Below are 25,468 nucleotides of genomic sequence, written 5' to 3'. Positions count from 1 at the left end.
CACTTTGAAAATCTGGACTTGCAGATATATTTATGTCTGCTTCCTTACCTATCTATCCCGAAGGAAGGATTAGGTTCTCACCGCCATAATCTTGGCCATAAAAGTGGGAAGCTAGATTCCAGAAGAGTGGGCAAGCAAGGCTGAGTCCTTAGGGATATGGGTATGTGGGGGTGGGGGGGGAGAGTGTGAAAAGAACTGTATCCCAAGGAAACTTGATCCTGTTCTATCCAGTTTCATTTGTAGAACAAAAAAGATTAGTTAACATTTTATCTACCACATACCATCTGTGGGTACTGGACTGTATGCCTTTTCTGGAATACTTTGAGGAACCAGGTCTAAAAAATTTACTGAAGCAAGGAGAGAATTAAAAGATTAAAGCATTTAGTATTTAAAGCACCTTGATCTTTGCAGTTATTCCCATTTTCTCCTTTCTTTTTCCTTCCATTCCACGTTTCTCTGAGTGCCTCGCTCTCCTAGGAGTTGCAAGATGCTAAACCAGACTTATATGCAGTCTTAGTCTTCCAGGAGCCCACAACCAAGAGGGAAAAGCTTTGTCTTGTCCAAGGCTCTGAGGGCAAATGGAGCAAGCAACTGTCCAGTTCAGTGTAGCATCTTTCTACCAATCCCCCTCTGAAGCCTTGATTCCAGCAATAAAAATCACTGGGAAACTCCCCAATGCTTGCCAGCTCCTTTCTTTATAGACAATTTCAGGTAAAGAAGTGGTAAAAATGGGAAGACTATATTGGGGTTTTTTTTTTTTTTTTTTGGATATACAATTTGTAAAAGCAGACTCACAAAATATATAGGCCTCTACATAACTATTTCTAAGTATTCACATTATATGTGATAACAAGGTAACAAGCTGTTTCCCAGCCCTTCCCTCCTAAAGAGAATATTGGCTTGGCTCTCTCAGTCTCTCCCCCTCACCTCCCTTCTCAGGAGAACCCCGAATTGCCATACTGGCCATTTGGGGCTTTGTAATGAAGAACTGAAAAGAGAAGGGAAGGGTGAGAAGGATGAGGCATAAGCGGCTCGAGTTGAAGAGTATTTGAGAGACTCTGAAGTGAGTACGATAAGGAAGCAACTTCAGTATTTAAAAAAAAAAATTGTTGACATTATTTATCCCCTCTTCCAACCATTTACAAACTATAAGGAAAGGTTTTGAATTATTTTAAAATTCCATTGGTTACTGAACTGTGTTCTTCTGACTACAACATCACAAGTCTGGACAATGTAAGTTACAACCATTAGCACTACAGAGATTGTTTATAAATCAATCAACTTACTATCTGATAAAGCTAGACCTTTTTCTTCTTCTGGGACTAGATCAGAGTATATGCTATATTTATGTTCTGAAACCAAAAATAAAACATGTTGGGTATAGAATAAAACTAACAACCTATGAGATGTTCTAAGCAGTGCTTTTCAAACTTTGTTGACCATGACCCACAGCAAAAAATGCATTTTCCATTGTGGCCCAGTCCATATATGTGTATGTATAAATTAAACAAAAAAGGTTACACGAAACAATACTGATGCTTTTCTAATCTATTCTTACTTTCCCTTTTCTTATCTTTTCTACTCACCTTTTTCTTGTCTCTTCTATTCTAGTTCATTGGGGGAAAATGTTGGTCTTCTCACCCTTTTCTTATCTTTTCTACTTACCCTTTTCACATCAATTTCATTCTAGTTCATAGGGAGAAAATGCTGGTTACAACCTATGAAATTGGTTTTCTGATCCACTAATTTTTTTTTTTTTTACAACCTATATAAAGGTTATTACCCACGATATGGAAAACATTATATTTGATTCTAATGTTCATTTGAAAAATGACCTGAAAACAAACTGAAGTCAACCCCATTTCTCTACTTTATACATAATCTGTATAGGATTATGATTTAGCAGGAGGTCTAGGAGTCTAAAGTTTTTTTTTTTTTTTTTTTTTTTACTGTGCTTTAAGTGAAAGTTCACAAATCAGTCTGTCTCTCAGACAAAAATTTATATATACCTTGCTATATACTCCTAATTGCTCTCCCCCCAATGAGACAGCACACTCCTTCCCTTTGCTCTCTCTTTTCGTGTATATTCAGCCAGCTTCTGACCCCCTCTGCCCTCTCATCTCCCCTCCAGACAGGAGATGCCAACATAGGCTCACGTGTCTACTTGATCCAAGAAGCTCAGTCTTCACCAGTATCATTTTCTATCCCATTGTCCAGTCCAATCCCTGTCTGAAGAGTTGGCCCTGGGAATGGTTCCTGTCTTGGGCTAACAGAAGGTCTGGGGACCATGACCACCAGGGTCCTTCTAGTCTCAGTCAGACCATTAAGTCTGGTCTTTTTATGTGAATTTGGGGTCTGGATTCTACTGCTCTCCTGCTCCCTCAGGGACTCTCTGTTGTGTTCCCTGTCAGGGCAGTCATCGGTTGTAGCCAGGCACCATCTAGTTCTTCTGGTCTCAGGCTGATGTAGTCTCTGGTTTATGTGGCCCTTTCTGTCTCTTGGGCTCATAATTACCTTGTGTCTTTGGTGTTCTCGTTCTCCTTTGCTCCAGGTAGACTGAGACTAATTGATGCATCTTAGATGGCCGCTTGCTAGCGTTTACGTCCCCAGACTAGGAGTCTAAAGTTTTAATTAGCAACTTAAATTGTTCTGATGCAAGCAGTCTTGGGAATACATGAGAAACACTACAATTTAGCTTCTATTCCTCCATTCTAGGAAATTGCCAGTCATCTTCTTCATGCACACCTTATAGTTTCTTCTCAGTTCTCTTATAAGGGCTTTAGCGGCCTCAATCCTTGCCTTGAGTATTGCTTAACACTAGCTTGATCAGTGGAGCCCTGATGGTGCAGTGGTTAAGGGCTCAGGCTGCTAACCAAAAGGCTGACAGTTCAAATCCACCAGCCACTCCTTGGGAACCCTGTGGGGTAGTTCTACTCTGTCCTACAGAGTTGCTATGAGTTAGGATTGACTCAATGGCAGCGAGGCGGAGGAGGATCAGCTGGAATAATAGTGCCACCACTCAGGTGCCTAGAGACACTCTCTATCTGACTGGACTTCTTAGGATACCAGTTCTGGATGGCACCACGTTCTCCACGATCTTCTGGGCAGTGATTTGGGCTGCTACAGGGCCAATGATATGGAAAGATTAGTAATCTAAGACCAGTCCCACCTAGTTCATGCTTTGCCCCACCGCCCAACAGCCATATTGCTGAGGTCCTAAACAGCCATTCAGCCAACCAACATCTGGCCCCCACCTACCTTTCCAGTTTCATTCATTCTTTTTTGATACTCTGCTCTAGCCCAGCTATTCTGCAAACTTTACCCAGGTTTGCACTTCTGGTCAAGCCTCAATGATGTGAAATGCCTTCTTTGCCCATGTTGTTCCCTCTGATGGAATGTATTTCACTCCCAACTTCTTACCTACCCCTCTACCTGCACACCTCCTATTTGCTAAACTACTAGACTCAGCTCCCACATGTCCTCTCTTCTGGAAAGCCTTTCCTGGCGTCCCATTCTATGTTAGGAGACCTCCTATGTGGTCCCATTGTACCCTGGATATCTCTCTATCATAGCACTTACCTCCTATTAGGGTAATTTCCTCTTTGCTTTGTTATTTCCCACACTTGGTCGTGAGTGCTTTGAGGACAGGAACCATGCTTTATTTATCTTATGTCCCTAGCATCTAGCATAGTCTCTGAATATATAAATGCCCATTTGCTTATCTTTAGCCATTTTAAGTCCCAACTAGATTTTAAGCTGTGATTCAATTTTCTCCTTCGTAATCACAAGGATCTTTGCTTTTTGTGGGTTTCTAGATTTCTTACTGTACGCTATCCTTCCTTTTGACACCTCTTTCCCTGTTTATTGAAGGAGCCCTGGTGGTGCAGTAGTCAAGGGCTCAGCTGCTAACCGAAAGGTTGGTGATTGGAACCCACCAGCCACTCCATGGGAGAAAGATGTGGCAGATCATTCCCATAAAGATTACAGCTTTGGGAACCCTACGGGGCAGTTCTACTCTGTCCTGTAGGGTAGCAATGAGTCAGAATCGACTCAACAGCAATGGGTGACAGGCCCTGTTTATTGAGCTTTTTAATTCATCATTTGTCTTGTCATTTACCTTTTCATATCCTCATGGTTCCTTTACCTGGACACATTTGTGTGGCCATAACTCCCTTGAGTCTCTCTCAGTGGCCAGCACTTAGAAGGTACTCCATGAGTCTCTGGTAGTTTCCTCCAAAGATTTAAACAGATATTAAATATGGTCTTATTTTTGAATATAGGATCAGGGTGATGAGAGATTTAACTCCTACTTTATGGCTAATAGGTGATCAAATCTCTGGCATTTGGTGTTAATACCTGGATAAAAAAGGCATTTTTTTTCTACTGAGTGTACCAACCAGCTGTGGGGTGTTGATCTTCGTAGTTGTCATCTTTGATGGGTAGGATGTTTCCATATTTTTTGGCTAAGTCAGTTCCTGAAAATCAGTGAATTAAATTAGTTGAAAAAATTAAACAAACCTCATATATGGATCATCTCACTGATTATGTTAGTAAGCAGAAATTTCCAATCTGTGAGCATGTGCAAAGCTCTGGTTATTTTCAATGCTCTGATTTGGGAATCCCTGGAATAATGTTTTGGGCAAGGACAAAAGGTGCAGTTGTATACGTTGCTTCCTCTGAATGGAACAGCCCTTCCATTCACTTCCACCTTGGCTAAGGCCTTCTTTGCTTTCATGACTCACTTTGGAAGGCATCTCCTCCAAGAAGTCTTTCTATCTTGTAAAGTCCTGATAGGGCCCTTCCCTTTGTTCTCAGGCCCCTGGCACCTCCCACTGGCCCACAGCACTAAGCACACTGGCTCCACACCAGACTCTAGCTCCTAAGGCCAGGCCCACCCTCCTGTATTCATGTCCTCCCTTCCCACTCCAGCCTCATTCTGCCTTCACCATTCCACAACTGAACTCACTAAAGTCACAAATAGCCTCTGGTCATTCTGGTCATTATTTGAACTTTACAAGCTTCAATTTACTTAATCTCCTAGCAGCATGTGAACCAGTAAACCAATGATTGTTCTTGGAACAATCTCTGCCTTCAGGTCTTCTGTGACATCAGATTTTGGGTGTTCACCTCTCTCTCTTTCTGATTACCCCTTCTTACAGTTCTCTGTCAGCAATTCCTGCTCTACCAAACCCTTTAATGCTAAGTTCTTTCAGGCTCTCTCCTCTTGCTCTCTCTCTAGATAATCTCCATCATGCTCATGGCTTCATTTCTATTTATGAGGCAACAATCTCAGTCTGACAACTGCAGTCCATATCTTTCTGAGCTCCACAAAGTATGCTGTGCTCTATCTGACATTTCTATTTTAGCTATCCCACACATATCTCAGAATTAAAATCCAAAAAACTAAACTCATAAATCCTTCTTGCTGGCACCATGTCTTTTCTTCTCCCACCCAGCATATACACACACATGCACACACATTCACACTACATTCTCATTTCTCTCTCAAATAATGCTCTTTTGACATTTTTCCCACCCAGATGCTCAACCAGGACCAGGTAGTGTTTTGTTCTATTGTATACAGGGTCGCTATGAGTCAGAACTGACTTGATGGAACCTAACAACAACTAGCCCTCAAATTTCCATCACCTCTAGCCTCTTGCAATCATCTCTTCCTTTAGTCCCTGCACTAATCTCCTAACACCAGTTTTTCTGCAGATAGTCTTGCCATTTTCCAGTCTGTTCTCCAAACTAACAACAAACTTGATCAGGTTCCTCTTCGCCCCAAAGTAGCTTTCACATTTACTCCTTGTGGCTCAATTTCCTAGCTTCATCTCTTTAAGCTACAACCACCTGAGTTTTTTTTTTTTTTTTTGCAGTTTTTCAAACAATTTGCTATAGTTTTCTTGCCTCAAGTCATTCCTTTATATCCTCAGGCTTAAGCTCTCACAGCATAGCACCCTGTACTTCTTATTCCTAGCACTCCTCACAACTACAGTCATTTGTATAATATATGATCCCTTGATGGACTATAGGTTTCAAGAAGACAAGATTAGGACTACCTTATTCACGCCTGTATTTCCAACTCCTAGCACTGGCTTACAGTAGGTACTCAATAAATATTAATGATGGAAGGAATCCTGGGCTCTCAAAAGGCAGTTCATCAATGCTTTTTGCATAAATGAATTTATCTCCACATTTCTATTTCCATACATAAGATAAGATTTTCTTTAAGGCAAACAAATGAAGACAGGTGACAGCACTTCCTTATGATTTTATGATTAGAGAAAACGCCAATAATAAAAATAAGATTGTTGTAACTTATTGCTTTTTTAAAAAGCTATCTAAAAAAGTAAATACAACATATGCAAAATTTGTTAAGATCATGATGTTTTTAAGACGTGATTTCTTTAGCATTCTTCTGAGATATTTTGTCTCAAAGGATAAATAGGACTTCGCAGTTTATTTTGTCAACAGTTTAGTTTAAACACGGTAAGATACGGATTAGAGTTATCTATATTAAATTAAATAGTAATTCGGTTACAACAAATATTTTAATACTCTTTTAATAGACACCCAATTAAAAAAAAAAATCACATCTAAGAGATTACCTGGTTGGTATGGTTCAAAATATATCACGTCTCCAAGCGCAACAAGTTTTTCCTGTTGAAAAATTTCATAATTAGAGAATTAAATGATGACAATTACTAACTTAATCATTTTTAATAGAAAAACACTTTGATTCTCAATTTTTAAAAAGCCAACATATTTTTAACATACCAGAAATTACATAACCAAATAAGTAGTATTCTTCTATTGATTTCTTCTAATTTTTATTGATTCCTTATTGTGTTTAGCAATAAGATCCAAGATTGAACCCACAGAAAGCCAATGTATGCATTGTTGTTGTTGTTAGGTGCTGTTGAGTCGGTTCTGACCCACAGAGGCTCTATGTACAACAGAAGGAAACCTTGCCCAGTCCTGTGCCACCCTCAAAATCGTTGCTATGCTTGAGCTCATTGCTGCAGCCACTGTGTCAATGCATCTCATTGAGGGTCGTCTTCTCTTTCGGTGACCCTCCACTTTACCAAGTATGATGTTCTTCTGCAGGGACTGACCCCTCCTAATGTATGCATTGGCCTAGGGGAATCAGTTTAATGCCATTATCAAAGTCATTATCCCACTATCTATTCCGACATTACCTGAATTATATCACTTGTCATTCTGGTCATTATTTGTTCATTTATTTCAATATCTTCAAGATCTGTAAGAACCACCCAACTTCCATTCTCAAATTTCACAGGCATAGAAAAGACAAGCCCTTCAGGAATACCAAACTGGCCTGCAGTGGGCAAACACACACAAAGTAAAGCAAAACAAAACAACTGAGAAAAATAAACCCATTCTACTAAGGAAGGTAGAAACAGTCAGACATACTACATGTTTATTATTATTATTGATAATAATAATCAAGGTAAATTTCTCAAAATTCCTTGCCAAAGAGAACCAAAACATTCACTCTAGAAGGACTGATAGAGCATCTATTGAGAATAAAGCTCTGAGAGTCTCTTCTTCACTAGCTGTCTGTATCAAAGCTATCACCCTTCACTAGACATTTGGAGTTGGGTTACCTCCTTCTCTGTCTCCCATATCTAATTACTCACCCAGGTCTGACAATTCTCGCTCGTATAGTTCTCACAAAACTGTTTCCTCTTCTTCATCCTCTGGCCCCCACCTGATTCAGATCCTCAACATCTGCCCTGGGGACTACTGCAGTCTTTCTCTTTCCCACCTTGTCTGGGCTCCTTTTGTCTATTTCTCATGACTTTTCTTTGACCCTTTGTGTAGACCTGTGAGCTCAAGTCATTTGCCCACTCTGGCCTTCTACTCTTCTAGCCTACGATGGAAGTCACATAGGGCAAGTGTGAAGGACTGGGAAGGGAAAGGAATAGAGCAGGAAAGCTGGTAATTTCCTTGCAACTCTTAGTCTCTGACTTGGATGTGCTCTAAATAAAAAGACTAATAATATTTGCTACTAACTGATTAACTTTCAGATAAAATTTCCCCTTTTTGTACATCAATCAAATAAGAAAATTATTCTTGCCTTTCTAGCCATTGCAAATATTGTCACTATGGCCAAACACAAAAAAATTGTGATATTCATGAAACCAAGATCTAAATGACTTTTAGAGGTTTTCCAGGCCGGCTATTTAATCTCTATTAGTTTTCTCTCTGAAGAGCTAGCCTTGCCGGCAGATGATATCAGAGTGTTTACTTACAGGGTATGGTTTCAGGGAGGAAGAAAATGATCACCTGCCCCACCTTCCCATATTGCATTGTTTATTGATGAGTGATAGTCCTACAGAGATGAATTAATTCTTCTTTCTACAAATAGAAAGTTTGAAATTCCTTTTTCTCCAAAATGGTAACATACTGATTTGAATTCACACTATGGAGATGTTCATGTGAAGGATCAGAAAAACGACCCAGATGAGGTCCCTGTCCTCAGAGTGTACACCTTCTAGTGGAGGGGACTTATGCAACTAACCACCCCATGAATGAATGGGAGACTATAATATGCGCTCTGATACAGGAACAACGTGCTGTGTGAGTAGAGAAATGAGACAGAGATTAATTCTGACTTGGTGGATTTGGGAGGATTTCCTTGAGCTTCACTGTGCAACAACTGGCAGGATGGTTGTTCTATTAAAAACATAAGGAATAAGACATTGAATCAGACAAGAAGGAAGATAATACACTCGATTTGGTGTATGTTGATCATGAAGCGACAGCATGATATCCAGACAGCAATGCTTTAGCCTACGAAGCCTATGAAGGCTAAAGCTCAGCAGAGGGGCCTGGGCCTGTAGCTTTGGGAGTGAACAAGCTTACTCAGGGGGCAAGCATAGGCCCAAAGGGAAGAGATGCTTTAGACAGAGCCTACCGAGGACAGAACAGCTATTTTCTCCTTTCTGTTTTTTAAAAAATGATACGAGTCCCCTGAATAGTTTTCTGCAGCCTAAAACATTTTGGCTGTTTGTCTTTGTCATCTAGTGCTGCTGTAACAGAAATGCCACAAGTGGATGGCTTTAACAAAGAGAAATTTATTCTTTCACGGTCTACTAGGCTAGAAGTCCGAATTCAGGGTGCCAGCTCTAGGTGAAGGCTTTCTCTCTCTCTGTTGGCTCTGGAGAAAGGTCCTTGTCATCAATCTTTCCCAGTTGAGGGGCTTCTCAGTGCAGTGACCCCCAGTTCAAAAGGCATGCTCTGTTCCTGGATCATTTTTTGGTGGTATGAGGTCCCCCTGTCTCTCTGCTCACTTCTCTCATTATATCTCAAAAGAGATTGACTTAAGATATAACCTAATCTTGTAGATTGAGTCTTGCCTCATTAACATAACTGTCTCTAATCCTGCCTCATTAACATCATAGAGATAAGATTTACAACACATAGGAAAATCACATCGGATGACAAAATGGTGGACAACCATACAATACTGGGAATCATGGCCTAGCCAAGTTGACATACATTTTGGGGGGACACAATTCAATACATGACACTGTACAAATTCATATACAGTATTTATCGACAGAGAGCAAGCTTCCTACATTCCTGCTGCTGCTGGGTACCCTAAGATTCGGGTCCTAAGCCCCTTCATAGCCTGTCCTTGTGTCTTTGCTCCTGTGGCTCCCTGTGCCCAGATATTCTTCCCAAACTTGTGTGCCAGGTAAGCACTACTCATTTCAAGGCTCCCTAGACTGTCATCTCCTTTCTGAAGCCTGTCCTGACTTTTCCTGTTCCTGGCCTAGAACTGACCTTGCTTTCCCTTTCTTGGCTGGATACCGGGGGGTGCGGGGGAACTAAACAGGACTATTTTGTTTATGTATCTGGCTCTGCTGACTTCACTGCTTGTTTCCTGAAGGCAGAGACCAGGTCTAATTCCTATGTGTGTTCCCAGTGCATTCTCGTAACATATCTGATGACTTTCGGAACAAATGAATGAATGAATGATTATGGAGTTGTCAAAGTCCAGACAACATACAGATGTTAAGAGCTAGACAGGCAGAGACATAGAAATTGGAATATAAGGCATACGTGGAGGTTTTTAAATAATAAACAAGACATGAAAAACACCAATTTACCTTCACTCAACACTCCTAAAGACACAATCTCCCCAGGCGGTGAGCCGTGGTACCAGTATTTCAATATAGTGGCTATACTGTGTGCAGACAAAATGCCTCCAAATTGTTTTCCTGTGGCTGATAAGTTTTGAAGAGTTGTCACAAATTCTTTGTTTAACCACTCACTGTGGGAGAGAAGGAACCAATTTTATGATGCAGAGAAGAGTGAAAATGGAAAAGGATGTTTCTCAGGTCAATGAAGCTGAGTACAAGGAATCACATTCACAATCAGAATAGAAACATGACTCTGTGCCTTTTCTTCCAGCTTCTTTAATCCCATAAAAAGCTGATCGATAAATAATGAAATATAGCAGAAGTAGTTCCAAAATTTCAAACTAAAAACATGGTAACCTAACTGTGGAACACAGGAAAGTGGTCAAAGGCTGCAGGAACAATTACGTTCATTATAAGGAATTTAGTCCATGTCTCTTATCTTGGGGGCAGGGAAAGTCCCCAGCTGGCACGAATGGTTAAGCACTTGACTACCACCCAAAAGGTTGGCAGTTTGAATCCACCCAGAGACACCTTGGAAGACAGGCCTGGAGATCTGCTTCCGAAAGGTCACAGCCCTGAAAATCCCATGGAGCAGTTCGACTCTGTACATGTGGGGTCGCCGTGAGTCAGAATCCATTCAATGGCAACTAACAACAACAACATGTTATCTTGGAACCAGAAGTATCCTTCAGTTTTAATACATTAATTTCATAAAAGTCCTGGTGGCATAGTGGTAAGAGCTCGGCTGCTAACCAGAAAAAAGGCTGGCAGTTAGAATCTACCAGCTGCTCCCTGGAAACCCTATGGGACAGTTCTACTCTGTCCTATAGGGTCACTATGAGTCACAATCGACTCAACGGCAACAAGTTTGGTTTTGGTTTTGTTTTAATTTCATAAAATGTTGAATTATTCACATTGAGAATTAGGGAAATAATTGTGTTCTTATAATCTGAAGTCTAAACTAAGGGAACAGTGCAGCTGAATTAGAGCAAGCAGTAAAGGGTACCTCTGTTGACTGAACGTGAGAAAGCTCCATCCAACACTCCCCTACCCAGGCAGCAGAGGCAGGGGAACAAGCTCCAGGAATGAGATCTTGGGTATGGAATTTCTAGGCATGGATGAAATTCCTATGATCTAACTATCCACAGGCAATGGAATGGAAATGCTACACTGGGAAAGGACTGCAAAGTTTAGAAATATACTCGAAGGCACTCTTTCCCTCTTCTCTTCCTCTGTGGCATCATAATGCTGGAGTCTGCTCGGCACACACAGCTCTCAGTGCTTTATGTGCATTACTCCATTTAACTTTCTCAACGACCCTATGAGGCCCATACTGTGATACCATTTTCACTATGCAGATGAAAAAACTAAGGCACAGAGAAGTTAAGTAACTTTTCTAAAGTCACACAGCTAAGAAGTACCTAAATGAAAAATCAAACTCAGGTGGTTTGGTCCTAGAGTTGTGCTCCTTGCTACCTCTCCATTCTAACTACCCTAGGATATAACATTCAGTATGGCCTGGGCCTGCTCACCAGCTTTGCTCCTTGTTCTTGAACACTCTTCAGCTAATTTCAACTTAGATACATGTTTTTGTCTTTATGTTAAATAAGATTCACTTTACATATAGCCACTTTAGAGATAATTTTAATGTAATATGTGAGTTACTTTAAGAATAATATGAAATATAAAAGTACACAAAAAGACCAAAAAAATTGGGGATGGAGATTGACTAATTAAATTCTATGGAATTTTCTATTCCTTCAATAAATAGCATGAGCAAAAATGAGTATGAATAATGCAAGTTATTTTTGTGCAAAGATTCATAAAGTTATTTCAAAGGTTATAACAACAATTACACATGTATTGAACATTGTTAGTGTACTTGACTTAAAAGTATACTGTACCTATCAAAAACCAAGCTTAAAACAGGACGTGAATAGTGAGGAGGTCCCCAAATAGCACTCTCATATCTGTAGACCTTGGCTTTCCTCAGATCAACATAGTTATTTCCACTAATATTACCCCAAATTATAACATCTTTGATGCCTGTAAAGAAAAATAAAAATTGAACATAATGTGTACATTAATACTAAAAAATTGTCTGACACCTTTTCTGGTTTGTTTTAGGATTGATTCTTCTGCTGTGAAATGAATCTAAGTTTATGTTCCCTAAAAACGTGCAAGTGATATGGATCAGCTCCCTAAACATCAGGGTTTGGCAATCTCTAATAATGTTTTGTGAATGGCTATGAGTACATGATTGTATTCAAAGAGTTCTGGAATATTCCCTGAAATAAATGCTACTGAAAATTTTATCACTGGTGTTGGTCCTAACCTTATTACTCTGCCAGAGAGAGAGAGAGAGAGAATGAAAGAGAGAGAGAGAGAACGAAAGAGAGAGAGAGAGATGTGGTTTTTATCTGCTTTGGTCTGACAAGGAGTCCTTGATTCTCAACAGGGATAGAAATTTGGGCAACTTAACTCCCTGGGCAGCTTTTATCTCCTGAAAAACGAAGGCATTATAATAAGAGGACCCTAAGGAACACCCTTGTAAACAAATAGTTATTGTATATCTTCTGGGTGTGAGGTGCTTCTATGCGTTAGGCTTAGACTAAAACAAATCAGCCTAAATCTTATAACATGCTGGGGATGGAGGGGAGTGTGTGAGGAAATAATTACTACACAAAGTGATACATGCTATGAAGAAAAATAAGACCGTAGAGAGAAATAGAGGTTTCTATTTAACATACCTCTCTAATAAGTTTCTATAAATGTTGAGTCCAAAGTGCAAATAAGTAAGTTTATCTATCTAGCCATTTATTCATTCACTTATTCACATATTTGCTTAAAAACTTAATTGTCTTTTAAGGCCACACCACTCCCTGTTGTGGAGATTAAATTCTTTAACCTAATTAAATTATTTATACTAATTTTGCTTAACAACAAAGTGTGTACTTTCTCATCTATGATGTACGGAGGTAGATAGTTACACTGGTGCTGACTAAGCAGCTCAAAGATGTAAATATCTTGGCATTGTTCTCATGCTCCTAGAATGGCTGCAGCAGCTCCAGTTATCACACACTCATACAGTTGTGTTCAGAGGCAGGCAGTAGGTAGAAGAATGGGGCAGAGGCTCCCTCCTTTGCCTTTTCTCTTTTCAGGGAGTGAAATCTTTTTCTTAGGAGATTCAAGGCATACTACATTACTCAGCCACCCTTAGCTGCAAGAGAAGCTGAAAAAACGAGTGGGTTTTGAGCCTCTGTGGTAGGAGACAGCTATGGGGATAAGAAAGTGGGTAGTCGATTTTGGGTAGTCAACATCGGCATTTTCCTCTGAGATTCTCTCCCTCAACAAAATGACTAATGAAGTAGGAATACGTAGTATTTCCTTTACTACCCAACTCCCATGAGAGCTAGTGATGTGCACTTGGGCCCCTCCACCCTAAGCAAGTTGCAGGAGGAAATGCAGAGGGGTGGTAGTCTGGTTTGGTACTCATAGGATCCTACATATCCTCACCCTTAGCCATTGCTGTTGAGTCAATTCTGACTCATAGCAACCCTCTAGGACGGAGTTGAACTGCCCCATAGGGTTTCCAATTATTCTCAAGCCCCAAGTAAGCATACAGTAGGCTGCCTTGCCTTTTCATCCTACTGAGTCTTATTTTCTTACCAGTTTCGAGGCCCTTCATAGCTCTAAATTACCTAAAGTATGCTATAAAAATATAGTGGACATCTGCTGCTTTTTTTTTCCTCCCAGCATTTCTTCTCCCTTTCCTTTTCTTTAACAGCATCCTGGGTCTTTTTTTTTTTTTTTTTTTTTTTTGCTTGCTTTTGCTTTTAAATAACTACCCTTTCCCCACTTTTAGTCTATATGATTTGGGTGGGGCTGTCACCACCCCTTAGGTACATCAGTAGGGATGTGGCCCAGGTCTGGCCAGTCAATAGATTCCCTTCTCCTGCCTACAATGATTGATCTGGGGCTGGGCATGTGGTCCAGACCAGACCAATGAGATATTATCCTTTGTGCTTGTGCTACTTTTGCATGAAACATTGGGAAAGAAAGCCCTATTTCTTCTGGGGTAGCTAAGCTATGAGTATATGGGTCTGTGGCTACCAGTAGCCATTTTACCATTTGTTGGAGAAAGCCTGCCTGGGAACAAAACTGACACAAAGGAAAGCAGAGCTGAGCAATGGACCAAGAGAGAATGTAAGGAGTTCTGACGTCATCGTTTGAGCCTCTGCTTCCAGCTATGACTGAAACAAGAACTAAACACAATATTTTTCAGTTATGTAAAAAACAAACAAAAAAAATCCCTCTTTTTCTTTCTATGACTTCAGTCCACTTAAGTTGACTTTCTGTCTCTTGCAACAGAAAGAGTCCCGACTAATCCAATATACATGGTCTGAGACACAGGGTTATGTGTGAACTAAACTCAGGGGATACCCTGGACCTTGCTCTTTGGAAAAGGTTTGATACTGTTATGGACTTAATTGTGTGCCCCAAAAATATATGCTGAAGTCCTAATCCCTGCACCTGTGAATGACCTTGTTTGAGGAAATCAGGTTTTTCTTCACAGATGTTATCAGTGAACTTATGAGGTCGTACCGTAGTAGGATGGGTCCTAGTCCTAATCTCTTCTGCATGGCATCTTATAGAAGAGAAGGACAGACACAGAAACAGGGCACACACACAGGGTGAAGACAGCATGTGAGGGTCTGTCAACAAGCCAAGGAATGCCAAGAAATGCCTGGGGCTACCAGAAACTGAAAGACACAAGAAAGAGTCTTCCCCTAGATACCGTTGTGAGAAAACAAACTTTGTTTTTAAAGCCACCCACTTGGTGGTATTTGTGTTACAGCAACACTAGGAAACTAAGACACACGCCATTACATTCGACTCTGCCTTTGTTGTCACTGGGTTTCTCCTTGCTGCTCCACTGACAATTCTGTTCCTCTCATATCTCATTTTCTTTACTCAACTATCACCCACTTTTCTTTCTTCTTGTCTTTGCTTCTTAAATGCTTATTGGTTTTGAGTAGAGCAGGGCTTAGATTTTATGGCACCAGCCGACCCTCAAGGGAGCAGCTTTCTGGTTGAAAGCCCCCTGCCCCTCATCATGCCTTGTTTTAAATTTTCTATCACTGTCTCTTCTTGACACTTTTCATCAGTGTGCCCTGGACCTTTTGTGGCAAATCAATGTCTACACATATAAATACAGGGTTGACAAAAGAGATACGATGATTAGAAAATGTTTTCGTTTCCTACTGAATAACCTTAGCATCCACATGGCTCAGTTTTGCACTGATCCCAGCAGTAAGGCAGTAACAATTCACGTGGAAGAACTCAAGAAATGATGGTTTCTAGGCCTTCATTGTAAAGAAATGGATAATACAGCTCTTGCTATACTCCGTCAGGGGCTCAATGAGTTCCATTACTGCCCTGATTTAGAGCATTACAGGCTCACGTTTCAGTGCCTTCCTAATCTTGCCTGAGGAAATGCCTTGCACCTCCTTGCATTCTCAATGGACGCTGTCGTAGGCACTCCATCTAAGTGCACAGATCGCTAAAATCTGTCAGCTGTGATCTCCCTTTTTCAGTACAATAATCCATTTCCTGATCTCGCCTCATCGTCATGATTCTGCTGTCCCCCAGTTCAAAGATTAATCAGAGCAGGAACTGATCAGATATCATAATCCAGCTGGTGTTTAATAACCTTCCAGTGCTCACCATGTGCTTCTATGCCCTTTAGAAATACTATCTTCTTGAATTCTCAGGTCAGCTCTAGGAGGTAGTTGCAATTAGTATCCTCATTTTAGGGCTGAGGAAACTTAGTTGTAGCAAAGTTATGTAATTGTTCAAGGTCACACAGGCAGGAAGCGGAGTGAAGCCACTTTAACACAGCCTTGATTTTTTTCTTTGTAAACAACACTGTTACCTTAGTTGACTATTATGGAAAAAGTGGAATATGAGGTTTCAAAATAATTACTTGAATAATATTGACCTTATTATAGTAAATAATTTATTAATTTTGACAATCACGGACACAGTCGGTAACTCATAAAATCCAGGGAAAAAAATGTTTGCACAACAGTTAAAAATCACCCTATTTAAAGTTTTCTCCCTTTTTTTTTTTTTTTTTTGTATCTGGTTTATCCTTCCAGATATCCAGAATGACCCCAGAGGGTACAGTGTTCTTCCTAGCTGCTCTGAAACCATGTTGTTTAAAACCAAACCTCCGGGAGTTCACTCACCTGCCGCAGTGGTTTTCAGTTTTCTGGCCAGCGCAGCTTTAGCTTGCCCTTCCACCCCCAACGCCACAGCGACAATGTTGTGTGCGACACTCGGGGCGTATCTCATAAGCAAGGCCGTCTTAAGATTCACAAAGGTTTTTCCTCCCACAACAACTCTGACGGATTCATGGGCGTTTTTCTCAATCAGGTATCCGTAGAGCCTGCACAGAGGAACCCTGCTGCGGATGCAGTCTTCGAGGCTGAGCACCTCACTCTCGGTGCTGTCGTCCAGGATGATGACCACGTGGGCCTGGTGGAAGGCCTCCTCCACTCGAGTGCAGATCCTGATACTCCGGAGGACAGGCGCTCCCAGGTCCTGGCTCTCCAACAGAACGGATGTGAGGTGGTTTCCGCGCTTGTTGTCAAATAACGTTATGCTAATTTCCGTCTGCATCCCAAACACCTCACCACTTGTCAATAAAGGAATCAGGCCGCAGCTGGCAGGAGCCGATGCACTGATAAAAATGCAAACCTGGCTTATGAATATGATCAAGTCCTTTACCCCTTTAAACCTTTATTCTTAATAGACAGTTTGCGTGTGCACTGATTAGGTGAACCTTTTAAATAGGCATACACAGCTGCAGAGACAGTGTTAAGGCTGGAATTAAAAAGTAGAATGAAAAAAAATTCTCACTAGCCCCTCTCTCTGGTCATCTGAAAATGATCCCCAAATAAGAAATGCATCTGTTTGTTCAGCGTTTCAAATAAAATAGAATTTCCCATAGGCAGAAAGCAAAATTCTAAGAGCTGTGTCATTTTACTGTTATTACATATTTACATGTCCTCTTAAAAATATAAATAAGGAGCTTCAGTTAACTATAGTTCTCTTTTATTTTTATACCCTTGTCTACAGAATAAAGACTTTTTGGGGAGGGGGGAAGTTATCTTTTCCAAATCATTACCTCCCAAATAATAACAACCCTTACAAAGATGCCTACCGATCAAGATGCCTATGGATTGATGCAGGCTGTGTGTGGTTCATCCGTAACCACAACTCAGCATGTATCTGGATATTCTGTAGCTGTGGCTATAAACTAAGAACTGTATGACCCACTGTGGGGAGTTTGGAAAGGCATCAGGGCATTTTGGTTTTCACAATGGGGTTGGGGCATGGTCCAATGGGGGCTTCAATAGTATCTCTGCTATTTTAATTCTTTAAAAAATATCTAAAGCTGATGTAATATTTATTAAATCTGAGTGATCGCTTCATGGATGCTTATTACATCATTCTCAATTTGGAGAGTTTCATAATTTTTTCAAATGAGTGTGTATCTGACAATATACACACAGGTAATGAGTTGGAATCGACTCGACGGCAGTGGGTTTGGTTTGGTTTTTGAATGAGAAGGGCCGTACGAGAGGCAGGTCGAGGGTAGGGGAAAGACTGGTGGGGGACAGAACAAGACAGCAAGCGAGTGCAGAGAAAGGAGAGAAAAAATGACAACCGAATGTGTCCAAGACTGATGGCATGGGGCGCAAAGTGAGAAAGGAGAAAACTTAAGAAGGAGCCAGAACAAGGGGGAGTTACAGAAGGGGAGTGCACAAGAGCCAAGGAAAGCTCCAGTAAGTGGGAAAGGGGGAGAAAGCATCAGGCAGTGAGGGGCTGGGAAAGGGAAGGACAGAGCACTGGGGCAAGGCAAAAACTTGACATTCAGGTATTCTTCCATCATAGAATTCATTCCACTCCAGTGTGATTTTTAAATACAAAAAGCCAGTCTCACGAATCCAGGGGCTTGACCATCCCACCTGGTGATCCAGACCTGCAAGGGGTTGATGAGTCCTTTGAGGGATTCTTCCTCAAGTTCTTTTTCTATATGTGTCCCCAGGTTTTCTTTAGCAACTACCATCATCAGCTCACTTGTCATGCTAGAGGTGACCCCATAATAAAGCTAAATGTTGGGAAGGAAAAAGCCAATATGAGAGATAATGAGTTACTCACAATGGCTATACTAGAAAGTTTTTTATTTAAAAATCAAAATAGAGTAAAAAGAGAACTGAGAGAATACTTGGAAAAGGGAGACATTTGGAAAATAAAATAATGTGGGAGAGTGAAATATTTTGAACAGATAAAATAATTTATATTACCTGGGCATGTTCCAGGAACTCATTATAGCCTCCCAAAAGCATAGCCTTTCCACCACGATCCAACAGCTCTCTCCAGATGATGGGAGACTTCTTGTGGCTCCACTTATTCTTTTCACACACATCTTCCAGCCACTCCTATTGAAGGGTATTCCAGGGAAGATATATAGGAAATCTGCCTCAACTTTAGAATTCAGACAGTAAAATACAAGCTTGTTTTTTTTTTACTTCCACTGTGTTTACATAATAAAATTTAGTTATCTTTAAAAAGTAAAATCTAAAAATAAAAATGATGAATTAATCAAATAAGAAAGAATATTCTTGATATTCATTGGCCGAATCAACTGCAAGTTGCTCTCTTTGCTGAGGAAAGCTAGAGTGCAAGTGTTTGCTTAAAGAGAGGCTAAGTGTTTCAATCTGACTGATTTCAAAAAGTAATTTTCCCTTTGTTCTTATGTATGAGATATTTTCAGTCTTAAAGCCATAAAAATTTTGATATTGCTTTTCACATCCTTGGGTTAGGTTTATAAAGTTCAGACTGAATTAATGAGCTAAAAGTTATCTGGGGCTTTATGATAATATTTACTAGAAAAAGTGTAAATTATCATTATCTAGTTTGTATAGACCACCAACATGAGTTCCCATATAATGTCACTTTGTACCAAGGGACCCACTTGGTACCAAGGGACCCACAGAAATAGAGGCGCAACAGCGGGCACATAACCATGGGATACACTGGCCTTAACATATATCGTACCACTCATGGGCTGTCAGCCTGATTGAGGAATGGACAATTTACTCAAGGTGCACCTGAGGCACCAGCTCAAAGACTGACAAGTTGGGCACCATCTTTCAGGATGCAATTGACACCATAAATCAATATGGTGCTTTGTGCCAATAGGTAGAATACATGGATCCAGGAATCAAGGGATGGAATTAAGAGTGACTCTGCTTACCATCACTCCCAGCAACTAACTTGGGGGAATTTGAACTCCAAACCCAGAACTCTAGACTCTGTGGGTCTGGAGATCCTAATTCCTAGAGGGGGAATGTCTCTACCAGGGAACACAGGATGAGCCCCATTAAGCTGTAAGCTCTGGCTGTCTGTCACTCAGTCACTTTGAGCGTCTGTTCAAGGAAAGGAGTTACCATCCTGGCAGGGATAATTGGCCTTTATGATCAGGTGCCATTACCTAACGCAGGCAGGGAACAATATTTGACATCTAGGTGATGCATTGAGTGTCTCTTGCCCAATTTAGACAGTAAATGGACAAGTGCATCAGTCACATTGTGAAAAGGGAATGGAGAGTAGGGCTCAGCCCCCTTATAGATGGAGGTCTAATAAGTCACCCAGACCAGCAGAGAATGAGGGGAATCTAGAAGGTGATGAGTGTCAGCATAGCTCTGAAACTATCTGCAGTGGGACTGTAGTTCATTCGATTAACTTTCCTCTTGTAAAATTTCCCCAAGAAAAAATGCCAACCAGAATCATGGAGGAGCTGTTCTCAGATCATGTGAACTTATTCTATGGAGCCTGTGGATCCAAAAGGTCCAACGGGTGGACTATAGGTGCTGTCACGTGTCCAGAACCCCCCTGCATAACTGAGGCACTCATTCCTTTAGCTACAGGGTATACTGGCTGCTCATGGCTCCGTGCTGAGTCCCTCCCAGAAACTGATTTCAGTCAGAGGGACTTCTCTTACCCAACGTTAAGTCCCATCCCTAGAAGTAGCCTGTATCCATGACTGGTTGATATGGACCAGACCCCCTGCCTCAATATGGGGCATCTCTGAAGGGCCATCCCAGCTCCAGAGCTTCCTGTGGGATCCACTGAGGCCTCTGGTCAACTTCTCCCTCTGGCCAATCCTGCTTCCCTCATTCCCTCTCCGGATATGTCCCCAAGGGCACTCCCCATTAAGGCCCCTTCACCCAAATCTCTATCTCAGATTCTGTTTCTGGAGAAACACCAGTCCCAAAGAAGGGAGCTGCAAATAAACAAGTCCCTAATGTCATCAGAGATCAATATTAAGGAGAATGGATAATAAGTACAATGTAAGTGATTTGGATTCTTGGGGGGAAAAAATAACCATATAAATAATATTTTGAAAGTAGTAAGAAAAGAACTTACTTTTTTAGTATTCAAATATCAATACTACATACTACATGAACATTCATTACTGGAAGCCAATCTACAACATAAAAAAACAAACACCAAACTTGCTGTTGTTGAGTGTATTCTGACTCATAGTGACCCTATAGGACAGAGTAGAACTGCCCCACAGGGTTTCCAAGGAGTGGCTGGTGGACTCGAACTGCCAACGTTTTGGTTAGCAGCCAAGATCTTAGCCACTGTGCCACAACAGCTCCTCTAAAACATATAAAAAAAAAATTTCATTAAATTAGAACACCTCTGTGTGTGTGTGTGTATGTGTGTGTAACAAACTCAATAGACTTCTTACCTCCCAAATATCAGGATGTTGTGTAATTTTATGTATCCTAAAATCAGGAAGATTCTTCTGTAAATAGTCTGCCAGAAGTTCTGCTTTAGCATAATATGGACAATCTGCTCTACCTAAAAGAGTTCAAATTAGCAATGCTTTCTCCCATCACACAGAAATTATCATGAAGTTGCCATACAATTATAGAAACAACATGCAGTTAGGATATAATTTTCTAACATAAAGTAATAGTATAATCATGTTATAAATGTCTCATTTTTATTACACTGATAAAATAAATTTCATAGGTACCCCAGAATCTTAGGTAATAAAATGTAGACAGGAAAAAAGAATATTTACTCTTTTCCAGTACTATGCTAGACCTCACTTCTTCTAAGAGGCTGCCAACTACTACTAATTAAACATCAACAATTAACTATGAACTACTTATTAGGGGTCACTCAAAGATAAAGTGACAAGACCAAACCAAAAACCAAACCCACTGCTGCCTAGTAGATTCTACAGGACAGAGTAGAACTGCTTCACAGGTAGTTTTCCAAGGCTGTAAATCTTTACGCAAGCAGACTGCCACATCTTTTTCCCATGGAGTGGCTGGTGGGTTTGAATTGCTGACCTTTTGGTTAGCAGTCAAGCACTTTAACCACTGCACCACGAGGGCTCCTTCAACAAGTAAAGAGTGGTGGTAAACTCCCCTTTGGATTTCACATGTGTGGTGGAAAGCTTCGGGGGAGAGGAAGAAATCCAGGGTAACTCCTATTTTCTGACTTGGGTAGATGGTCTTGCTCTTACCAGAAAGAAATCATGGGTGAGAAGTTTAATTTTAGATAACTGCAGTTGGAAGTATCTGCAGCATATTTAAGCAGACATGACCAGCAGGTAGCTGGGTATATAAGACTGAAGTGCAGGGCCATGTAAGGGCATAGGACACAGATTCTGCAGCTATCTACATACAGGAAGTTCAAACCACCACAGTGGGTAGAACTGAGTGTCTGTAGGGCAGGAGAGGCAGGGGCCAAGAGCAGAACCCTCTCTGCAGCCTATTTCCTCAGTTACTCCCAATTACCCGTTCTTCAACCTCATTTAGACTTCCAAACCATCAAACCCTCTCAACCTCCGCCTGTCCCTCAGTCCCCTCCCTGTCTAGTTCAACTCCATGGTTAATCACTTCAAACCACTCTCCTGCTTGTTTCTTAAATCATCTTTCCCCAATATAATCAGCCTGATAAAACCCTCTCACCCTGAATCCAATAATTGGGCTTTTCTCTGCCTGGGTCCCAGTTGCTAGGTACCACTGGGGAGACATGGTAGAACCAAGGAGAGAGGCACCACTATAAACTCATGGTCACCAGCCTCAACTGGACCCTCAACTCTGCCTCTGTGTCCTTTCCTTCTTTTTTCACCTTCAATAGAAGAGGGGTCCTACCTGAATCCCACCCTCTCACATTTTTCCAGGAAACTTGCCCAATTGATTATCCCCTTGTCTTGAATCTAATCTCTCTCTCCAATGGCTCCTTTCCATTATATTTAAACATATTCAAGTTATACTTAAGTTTCTCCTGTCCTAAAAGAACAAACAAACAAATTAATTAAAAAATGTTCTCTTCTAGCTACTATCTTTCATCCTCCCTTTTCTAGTCAAACTTCATGGAAAAGTTCTGTATACTTGTTATCCTCAGTTTTTTACTTCTCCTTATTTCTTTTCCCACTGCAATCTGGCTTCTTCCAAAATTCTCTAGAAAGCCACCAAGGACCTCCTTGTCACTAAACCCAATAGACACATTTTGCAATCTTTTTCTTGTTAACCCTTGGCAGTGCAGTATTTGTCACAGTTGCCCCCTCTAACCTCTTGAAACACACTCTATGGTGGAGCATTCTCCAGGTTCTCCTCCTACCTCTCTGGCCACTCCTCATTATATTTTGTAGTTTTCCTATTCTTTTACCCATGCATTAAAAGACTAGATTCCACAAGGCATCTTATCTTCATACCTTACACATTCTTTTTGGCCAATCTCCTCTACTCCCTTGGTTTCAAGTATCAATCTATATTTTCAACTCAAACCTATCTCCTCATGTAGATGCTTACACTCTCCTATATTTTCCATCTCCTTCTAAATGTTGCAGGAGTCCCTAGGTAGTACAAACAGTTAACATGCTCAGCTGCTAACCAAAAGGTTGGAGGTATGAGTCGACCCAAAGGTGCTTCAGAAGAAAGGCCTGCAATCTACTTTCAAAAAATCAGCCATTGAAAATCCTATGGAACATAGTTCTGCTCTGACATACATGGGGTTGCCATGAGCTGGATTCAACTCGATGGTGGGAATTCTAAATGTCTCATAGGCACTCAGCACGTCTATGATGGATTTTATCAGCACTCCCCCACGAAATCTGCTCCTTCTCCTCCATTCTTTATGTCCATGGATGACACCACTACCTACCCAGTTATCCAAACCACCATTTGGGAGTAATTTTTAACTACTTATTTTTCTTTGCATGCTATTCTCCACCCAGTTGGACATCTAGTCCTATTCTGCCTCCCTAATGTTTTTTTAATCCACCCACTTATCTCCCTTTCTACTGCCTGACACCTTAGGCCAGGCCACTATTAGCTCCTTCCTGGACTATGCCAACAGTCTCCTTACTGGTCTCTTTGCATCCAGCATTTTTCTCCCATGCTGTAGCTATAACATTCTGATACAATGCAAATTTGATTATGTTCTCCCCTTTCAAAAGTCTCCCATGTACTTTGGATAAAGTCTACACTATTGAACATCACTTACAAGAATTTACATTATTTAACTATGGTCTCAGCTGTGATACTTTCTTCCTTGTATTCTTTGCTCCAGTCCTATATTTATAACAATTTCCCACTTACTGTGTGCTCTCAATAGTCCCTAAACCAACTCTCCTCACTCACTACAACCCTACTGTCTGCCACCATGCCTAAGTTGTTCTCATCCTCCCCAACTTCTCTTTCTCATATTTCAGGTCTCTGCTTAAGAATTACGCCCTCTCTGAAGCCCTTAACTGACAAAATAAGGTCCTCTATGGCTGTGCCCATAGAGCCCTGTCCTTGTACTGTCATGCACACAGCATTGTTTCTAAGTTTGTTTACCACTGAATTCCCAGCACACAGTCAGTGTTAGTCTTAGTTATCTAGTGCTGCTATAACAGAAATACCACAAGTGAATGGTTTACCAAAGAGAAACTTATTCTCTCACAGTTTAGGAGGCTAGAAGTCAAAATTCAGGGTGCCAGCTCCAAGGGAAGACTTTCTTTCTCTGTTGGCTCTGGAGGAAGGTCCTAGTCATTAATCTTCCCCAGGTCTAGGAGCTTCTCAGTGCAGGAATTCTGGGTCCAAAGGACATGCTATTCTCCTGGCTCTGGTTTCTTGGTGCTATGAGGTCCCCCTGTCTCTCTGCTCACTTCTCTTCTTTATATCTCAAAAAAGATTAGCTTTAGACAAAACCTAATCTTATAGATTGAGTCCTGCATCACTAACATAACTGCTGCTAATTCCACCTCATTAATATCATAGAGGCAGGATTTAAAATACATAGGAAAATCACATCAGATGACAAAATGGTGGACAATCACAATACTGGGAATCATGGACTAGCCTAGTTGACACGCATATTTGGTGGACACAATTCAATCCATGACAGTGCTCTCCTGAATCCATAAAAAAAAAAAAAAAAGTAAAAGAAATAGAATTTCAGGCAGGTGGGAGATCTCAGTTGTGCTCAATGCATCAAATACGATAAGGACTAACCAGCGTCTGTAGAAGTTATTGATAGCTTTGTTGAGGTAAATTTTTGTAAGGAGGCAGAAGTGGAAGCCAGCCTGAAGTGGAGATAGGAGAACAGTATACTCTTAAGAAACCTCCTGAGAAGAGAAGGAAGTAGGTACAATAGCCTGTTGTAGAAACAGTCTCCTCACTAGTTCCCTGGCTGCCAGTTGGCACTTCCAATCCATCCTCCCCATTGCTGCCAAATTGGGCTTCCTAAAATGCAAACCCATTAAGGCTACTTTTCTGCTTAAAAAATTCAATGACTCCTCATTGCTTTCAAAATACAGCTCACACTTCACTGCTTAGTGCACCGTGAGGTGTAATGATCTGCCTCCTGCTACTCTTATAGCCCAGGCCCTGTTACTCTCCCCGTATCCAGATCATCCATTAGGCTATGGCGTTCCAGCCTGTGTCATTGTCTGGAATGGCCTCCCCAATCCCAGACCTTCACAACTAAGCTCCTGAAACACCTTTTCCAGCGAGCATTCCTGTGTCCACTCCTTACACTCACACGCAGATTAGCGATCTCTCACCTATGCTCCGAGGAGCTCTGGTGACCCAGTGGCTAAGTGTTGGGCTGCTAACCTAAAGATAGACGATTGGAACCCACTAGCCGCTCCGTGGGAGAAAGATGTGGCAGTCTGCTTCCCTAAAGAATAATAAAAAAAAAAAGAA

General features: G+C 41.1%; 1 protein-coding gene across 1 annotated transcript; it reads right to left on the bottom strand.

The window, feature by feature from the left end:
• Positions 1–181: 181 nt before the first annotated feature.
• On the bottom strand, positions 182–21,113 carry MDH1B (malate dehydrogenase 1B). Its single transcript, XM_064286764.1, has 9 exons — positions 21,007–21,113; positions 18,551–18,685; positions 18,212–18,354; positions 16,427–16,920; positions 12,080–12,221; positions 10,143–10,306; positions 7,203–7,342; positions 6,612–6,663; positions 182–1,352 (listed from the first exon to the last, which is right to left on the bottom strand). The coding sequence occupies exons 2-9, from the start codon at positions 18,590–18,592 to the stop codon at positions 1,267–1,269; spliced, it is 1,263 nt and encodes a 420-aa protein (XP_064142834.1). The 5' UTR covers positions 18,593–18,685; positions 21,007–21,113; the 3' UTR covers positions 182–1,266.
• Between the last annotated feature and the right edge of the window lie 4,355 nt (positions 21,114–25,468).

Source organism: Loxodonta africana, chromosome 6 (assembly GCF_030014295.1).
Source record: "Loxodonta africana isolate mLoxAfr1 chromosome 6, mLoxAfr1.hap2, whole genome shotgun sequence".
NCBI lineage: Eukaryota > Metazoa > Chordata > Mammalia > Proboscidea > Elephantidae > Loxodonta > Loxodonta africana.
Note: the sequence above shows the minus strand (reverse complement) of the source record. Positions and strands in the feature narration are given on the sequence as shown.